At 32.8% G+C, this 8,124-nt stretch overlaps 1 protein-coding gene and 1 long non-coding RNA gene across 2 annotated transcripts; both read left to right on the top strand.

Annotated features, from left to right (window-relative positions):
* The first annotated feature begins 845 nt into the window (after positions 1 to 845).
* On the top strand, positions 846 to 1,107 carry LOC112789127 (uncharacterized). Its single transcript, XR_003196169.3, has 2 exons — positions 846 to 931; positions 1,041 to 1,107. It is a non-coding gene; the product is annotated as an uncharacterized lncRNA (long non-coding RNA).
* Positions 1,108 to 7,677: 6,570 nt separating this feature from the next.
* LOC112789125 (protein SMALL AUXIN UP-REGULATED RNA 12) lies at positions 7,678 to 8,124 on the top strand. Its single transcript, XM_025830886.3, has one exon. The coding sequence runs from the start codon at positions 7,678 to 7,680 to the stop codon at positions 8,122 to 8,124; it is 447 nt and encodes a 148-aa protein (XP_025686671.1).

The following is an 8,124-nucleotide window of genomic DNA, read 5'->3' as shown; positions in this document are numbered from 1 at the left end:
ACAATAAAAAATATTTTATTCAATAAAAATTTTATCAATTTTGAATTAATTAAAATATCTAATTTTTTATTTTTTGATATAATACCACAAAACATTTTAAATTTAACAACAATAACCATCATAAAAGTAATATTTATAAAGTTATCCTACTGACACAAAAATTGTATAAAATATTAACTAACCAATCATATGAAACTAGGTTCAGAAAGATCTTTACCGTTAAAATAAAAAACTTACAATAATCTAATGGTTTCTCATTAAAAGTGCTCACCGGTCAGCCAAATCACTTTTTGGCACTTCAGTGCGCAAACACGTTTGGCATACTGAATCCGTCCCCCTCTTTCTTTTTTATCTTTTTTGGGGTCAGAGAGTAATATACCACTCTTTCAAGTAGCATAAGGTCGTCTTGGTTGGACCCCCAGATTAATTGTATGATGTAATTAGGTTTTAAGCTACAAAATCAAGAGGGAATGGTGCTAAAGGAGAGGCATAAGCATAAGGGGGGTTTGTTTTGGGACTGGGAGCATATTTCTCTTTTTGTGATAAACCAGGGATATGGGCTTACGCTGGGCTTTTGGGTCTGGGGTAATTATTTGTTCCCAAGTAACCCAAATTGAGTTTATAGAATAAATTTTTTGTAGATTTTGTTTTGGGCATTTAGCCCAATTTGTTCATCCAAAAAACTAAGCCTAAGCAAACGACGTCGTTAGAGGGGAGCGAGTCATGCTCACATTTCTTACACACAGACTAGGGTTCAATAAACGAGAATTTTGGAGTGTCTTTTCTTCAATCTTCATATATAGTTAGCTCGGCACTCGTTTTTCTTCCTTCTTCCATTTCTGTTTCTCTTTCTCTCTCGCTCAGCTACTATCCAATCAGTTCCATGGCGCCGCCACCTGGACCTTATTCTGGCACAAGCACCTTAGCTTTGGTACGGATTCTAATTTCCCCTTTTCCCTCTTTGTTTCCCTATCAAAAAAGGTAAGGTACGAATTCAGTTGAATTCTTTCTCTTTTTACTGAAATCTTGTGTGTTCTCAGGTCGCTCGAGCTTCCGCTTTCTCGTTCGGCCTTGTTTATGGAAGCATTAAGCTCAAATACCTCAAGGTATTCTCGCGAATCCTTTGTTTGCATATGATCGTTGATTGTTCGATTAGTGGTTAGGGTTTTTCTTTTTGGCAATTCCATGATCTCTGCGAATTTGACCTGTTACACAATGTTGATCTGAATTGCAATTCACGCACGTTTGTAATCACTGCATTCATAAAATCGAGTGGTGGTTTCTCTATTTTGAGCTGCAATAGTGTTTGGAACGCCTGTGATGTGAGGTTGTCTCAATTTGTTTTATCTGGTGCATCAGCGAAGCACCATTTCTGATGAAAATGAAGTTTTATTTTAGTTTATTTTATTTAACCGAAGAACAATCGTTGCTCGTTAGTGCTGCGTATGGCGGTGAATCAAAACTTTACTGATTACAGATCCTACTTTAAGGATAGATCTGCAGTGCTTGCTTCGATTAAGTCATATTGCTTCTCGCTTGAGTGACTATTTAGTCAATAATATTAGACCTGTATTGCTAAGTACCTAAGTAGTCCCATTGTTGCTGGGCAAAATGTTCATCCACCCTTGACCTAATATTCTCTTTAGTTTACATATGATATAAATAAATGTTATGCTGTGCTATGTTGTATTTTTATTACTAGTTTTGTAAGCTTAAGGCTATGTTTGGATATGTCATGATGTGTGAAATGGAAGGGAATATGATCGAATGGAAACACAGAATATAAGGTTTGGTTACAGTTTGTTGTTTGTATTTCAATTGATGGGTGCCATGTATAGGAATGTGCTGAAATGAAATGGAATGAGATGGAGTAAATGATCCATGTCATTTTTTGGATATAAAAGAATGGAGTATGGTGGAGTAGATCTTCCATTCCATCTCATCCCTTCCTTCCACTCAAAGTTTGAGGGGAAGAAAAATTGAGCACAATAGGCTAGAATTTATTATCACTGCATCCTATAATGAAATGGAGGAGTTGAGTGGTCTGCAATTGAGCAGAGATTCCAAATCATTGTTCGAGTATTTAAGAATGGAGATTGCCACTCCATTGTTCGGGGAAAAAGGATGGAATGAAGAGGATTACCACTCAAGAATAATGATTCTATCCTATTTATTCCATCATGTTTCATTTTGTTTGATCTATTTTTTCCCCTTTTAATATCTAAGCAATACACTGTTTACTCATTCCCTTCCCTTCCCTTCCCTTCCATTCCATTCCATTACTTTCTACTGTTCCAAACATAGCCCAATGTTGATGTACTCCCATTTTGTTTTTTTCTTTTCTTCCCCGTTCCCCCGCCAAATTTGTTTCCCTAGGTTATATAAGAACTTCAGGGTTTTGGGCTTGTTTGGGTGCCATTCTCGAAAAAGATTTTTTTTAAATGATATTTTTTTAAAAGATCTTTTACAAAAGTAAAAGTGATTTCATGTTTGGATATCTCATGTAAAAAGATCTTTTTGTCTATTAATTATGTTTGGGTAAAATAAAAGAAGTATTTTTTTGTTCATTTATTATGTGAAAAACATTTTTTATAAAGAAAAAATATCTTTTAAAAAAAGATGTAAATTGTAGCTTTTCAAAAAAGATTTTTTTTTTAATTTTTCTAGTATTTTTACTTTTACTATTAGAAATTTGCCACACACTAAAAATAAAAAAAAGATTTTTTTCATTGAAAAAGATCTTTTTTTATCGATTTAATGGCGCCCAAACAAGCACTCTGTATCTTGTTTGTAATATTATGATTATTGTGTGCTTCGTGGAACTTGTGTAATGATGGGTTTATATTTAGATTCAATTAGTTCTGTTGACTTTTGTTCTTGTGGTTGTTGATGTTTGGTTCTCTTTATCTGTATGTTCTTTCAGGCAAAAGTGAAATCCCAACAGAGAGCTGAAGCAAAGGCTCAAGCTAAGGCTCAGGCTCATCACTGAAAGGAATGAGAGCCTTGGGGCCCTTTGTTCCATGGCTTGAGTAGGATGCGGAAATAATTAATTACAAGAAACTGTACCATGTTTTCTCTCAATTTTTTTAAAAAAAGCTTTCTGGTTTTAGGTTTTGATATTGATACAGCATTTGAGTTAAGTGAACTATGAAAAGAAATTTCAATTATCGTGGTTTTGCCATGTTTTAATAAGTAGCCTGTCTTATTTTGAGTTCCTAATTTATATTCTCAAGGCCCCTGCTCCTGCCTTAGTTGTTGTCAACTTGAAACCTGAAAAGAGGATTTTGTTCGCTAAATTCTCGTGTCTATGACGCCGTGAATTCTTAGTTTAACTCATTTTACATTTTGAAATTTCACATGCATTGTTAAATCAGGCCAATGATCTCAAAATAAGTATTCATAGTTATACTTTGCCAATGGTGAGTCCGTTTGATAAAATACTAAAATTATTAAGCTTTTATAACAAATAGATTATGTCTTAGTCCCTTCTTTTCAAGCTACGTCAAGGGGAAGAAGCTCTCTAAGGTAATCTAAGTGAGTCGGTTTGAATGAAGGTTTAATAACCTTAGGATTCTTAGTTTCTATTTAATCTATTTAATGAGACTACTTCACAGGACCAGGAGGGATGAGTCTGTCAATACGAGGATGTCTTTTGAAGTTGTGTATGCCTTCCCCAATTAGGAGATTACAATGCTTAATGCACATAACAAGGGAAGCTTCCCTCCTTGTGATCAAAGATTGCTATGTATTGTTTAAACGGCTTTCTTCAATCGTTCCTGTTATAATGGGGATTTGAGGTAGATGGAATTTACCTCTTCAAATAACCTAGTGAATATGCTAACCATGTGTGGCACCAAGTATATTACCAGGTGGTGCTTAAACTTTACAGCCCTCTGTGTATGACAAATTAGGGTTGTTCAAAATGTCACCAGTAGAAATAGATAAAATCGGAAAGGGGTTTCTCAGTATATTTTGACTCAAGTCAAGTAGCGTGTTGGAAAAGCATCTTAAAGTTTCAAAATGGTTCTATTTCAGCAAAGTCTCATTGGATTTGAGCTCTATCAATCCGTTGCGAACTTCTGACGCTTAAGTGAATTAGTCACTAGACCAACTTAACTTGGTTCATAGTATTATTAGTTTATTACCAGCAAATTAGGCCTACTCTATTTATACAATGTTAGTTACACTTAAATGGGCCTACTAAAGAAGAAAGACTCTAATCCAAGTGGGCTTTAGAAGTGCGTGCAATTACTATTATCTATTAAGTTTTAGTCTCGGTGATCAGTTTTGTTTTCTTTTTAAAAAAAAAAAAGGGAAAAGCAGAAAAAAAAAGTTATGTTGATTACTTGATCTCATTTCTCCATTTACGGTTGTGACTTGTGAGTTGTGACACAGTGCAGTTATTTTAACAGACCCCAAATATTATTGCAAATGTTTTCTTCTTCAGTTATACTAGTATACTTACTGCATAAGTAGGGCCCATCATATATTCCAAAATCTTTAATGATGCCTATATTCTAATCAGGATTACTGTGTCTAATTGATACCGGGAGACAGGCAAATCATGAAATTAACAAAATCAAACATTGCCAAACCTAGTGCTGATTATTTTGTCTCTCCATGTTTGTCTCTTTTCTTCACGACCCTCCATATATTTTACTACTGATTATTACTAATAATAAACAACTTGAAACCTCTCATCCTCTTCCTATTTATTTCGTGTCTTCTTTTGCTCGCTACCACTCTTTTGCACTTTCAAGTTTTGTGAATGCTTATAATATTGAGCAATAATCGACCACCGATACACTATATTATGTTAAAGTTCCTCATTATTCTCCCATCTTGGAATCAAAATTATAGCTTCTAATAATAACAAGAAATTTAGTTATTTAATCCAAAACAAAATTATTTCTTTTGTAACCGAACTGCCTAGCGGCGCAAAGTTCCCTTCCCTCATTATTCACCTAATCATAATGATTCGCATGCACTCAAATTTTTTAAGCCCATGATTCTTAAAGGTTCAGCATTATGTGCAAAATACATATAACGTATATTTCCTTTGTTTTTTCCCGGTGAAATCCATATCCATATAACATATCTAATTCGCAGAATAATGAAAAATATAGAGATTTTATTGTGTAGGTTGGATCTTATGCAGTTCAAAGACAAAGATCAGGCTTGAGTTCTTGATCTCAATGCTAGATGGAAGGAAACATAATAATTAATTGTGCTAAGCACATGTAATCTTAGCTTGTTTAGTTACTTAGGCTATAAACAAAGTCGCACTCATTATTATTCTTATTTTAAACTGAAAATAAAATAGTTTCAATCCCCTTTTTTACCCTTTATCTTGGAAGACATTCTGGTCTCTCAATTACAAATAGAGTATCTGTTATGATGCTTTATAAATAACAGAAATTAGATCTGTATATATTATTAATTCGTATTTTATATGGTTTTTAACTATTAAAATAAAAAAAAATTATGAATAATATTCTTCAAAATTTTCTTTTTCTCCTCTTATTTTTATTCATTCATTATTTTTTTAACTGATTATTAGTTAAAAAAATAATTAAATTTCGTAGCAAAATTGTTTAACTATAAATATTAATTTAGTTATTTTTTTTAAAGTTAAAAGTGAGACTCGAACCCGCGATCTTTAAATGAATATGGGAGATTATGCCATTTAAGTATAGTTCGCTGGCTAAATATAAATATAAATATAGTTTGATTATAAATATGATCTATTTTGTATATGAAATTTAATAATCAATATAAATATGTGTTTAATTTATATTTTATGTAGATGATCCATTATTGATGATTTATTTATAATGTCAATGTAAATGTAACATATGACACACAAGGTTTGTTGAATTTAAAAAAAAAAAAAAAACTGGGGAAGATGGATTGAACCATAAACTAAACAACAATAATTGAATTATTAGAGTTCTACTTTAATTTGTCAACATCCACAAACTTCAAACCTATGAAAATTAGTACTTATCCCAATTTTGAAGTCTTAGGAGGTTATTCAATATTGATTATTATTACTATCTCTTTGTTTCCCTTAAACTAGAAATCTTATTAGTTTTAAAGTCAAATATTATTTTGCCGATGTAATGTTATTCATAGTTTAAAACTAATCAATTAACATTCGAAGTAAAAGAATTCAGAAACACTGATTCGTAATTTCTTTTGGTGGATAGAAAGGGTTCCTTTCACAAAAATAGAAGCAGAAATATTTGGTAAAAAAAAAAATAGACCAAAACAATTAAAATTTATATTTAATATTTATTAATTATTGTTATAATTAATGAATATTAAATAAAATAAATTTATTTTTTTTTCTTGCATTTATTTGAGATGATGTATTATGCACGTCCTCTCGAAATTCCGAAGGATGCATGTGAAAATAGTTTAGAAAAATAGTTTAGTACTTTAGTTGGCTGGTCCCGTTGTCTTATTTTATCAATGTTAACAGCACTTCCTATAATTGCAGTATTATATTTATAATATTAAAATAATGTTTTGACAACATGGGACCCCATCATTTTTCTCTTCTTCTAAAGCAACCAAAAACTGAGCCAATTATCTCAAGAAAGAGAGGGAATAATCTCCTTTTTTAATTTCCAACATAATCTCATATTATCTAACACATATGACTATTTCCTGCTGACTTTAGCATAGTGATTCCAAAGCCATCAATCAATATTCACCAACAATTTTCCACACACAAAAAAAATTCATAAAACACAAATAAACAATAACAACATTTAAATAATAGTTTAATTTTAATATAATATAGTCTTAACAAAAAGAATATTTGACTTTATATTGACTACTTATAAAAACTTTGATGAATGTGTAAATATTTGTTTTTTTTAAAGAAAACTTAAAATAGATACTCACTTTATATTACAAATTGGGTCAACTCACTTCTATTTTTCATCAAAATATGATTTAACTTCAAGTCTGACAATTGAATTACATCTGAATTTGATACCAATCAAATTCTGAGTCATCATATATACTTTATACAAACACTATATCATGCAAAATAAACCCCACAATGAATTTTTAAAAAATAAATAAATTAATAATTAATTTATTAATCTGTTTAAACAAGTGTTGGATGTTTAAATTCTACTTTGTGTATATAATAATTTATTGACGAATAATAAAATTTTTAAATAAAATTTAAATTTATGATGGATTAATTTTTGATATATGGGGAAAAAAATAGGGTGAGATAAAATATTAAAGGATAAAAAGAAGACAATTTTCCCTTTAATTCGGCTTTATAAAAGTAGTCCTAGTAAGTACATTGCATTTGAAGGTAACCCCACTAATTAAAAACAAATTAACAAAAAGGAGTTAACCTAAGGCAGAGTGGGCTAACCCCCTAAAACTAAGCCCACATGAAAATTAAAAAAACGTCCCTCACTTTTCACACCCCCTCACATGGGCTTGACTACGACTTAGGCAACACCGCAATAATGGCACAATCTCGTAATTATCTCCAACTCCAGTGGCATTTTACCCTCACACATCACCATATATAGCTCCCATCCCACTAACCGAAAAACCAAAAAGTAACCACTAACCAATTCTGAATTCTCCTTTCCACACTTTGAAATCTTGAGGTCATTTCCGTAATTTTACTCCGTGTTTTCAATGTCGCCGTCGAACGGAAACAGCAGCAAGATCCGGCGTATAGTACGGATCCGGCAGATGCTAATGCGGTGGAGGAAGAAGGCGGCGGGGAGAGCGGCGGCGGACGTGCCGGCGGGACACGTGGCGGTGTGTGTTGGACCTAGCATGAGGAGGTTCATCGTGCGCGCGACGCAGTTGAATCACCCGATCTTCCAGAAGCTTCTGCTTCAAGCGGAAGAAGAATACGGTTTCTGTAACCATGGACCTCTCGCTATTCCTTGCGACGAAGAGCTATTCGAGGAGCTTCTTCGTGTCATGACCCGACCCGAATCCGTTTTCTCTACTTCTCTCGAAGAGTTTCAGAGAAGGTGCCACGTGGACTTCCGAAGTCAGGGTGATGGTAGCGGTAAAAAAGGTGGTGGTCGTGGAGAATCGTGGCCGTTGCTTCATGACGAGTTGATTTACTGA

This window comes from Arachis hypogaea, chromosome 3 (assembly GCF_003086295.3).
Source record: "Arachis hypogaea cultivar Tifrunner chromosome 3, arahy.Tifrunner.gnm2.J5K5, whole genome shotgun sequence".
Lineage (NCBI taxonomy): Eukaryota > Viridiplantae > Streptophyta > Magnoliopsida > Fabales > Fabaceae > Arachis > Arachis hypogaea.
This window is presented reverse-complemented; position numbering and strand designations above follow the sequence as displayed.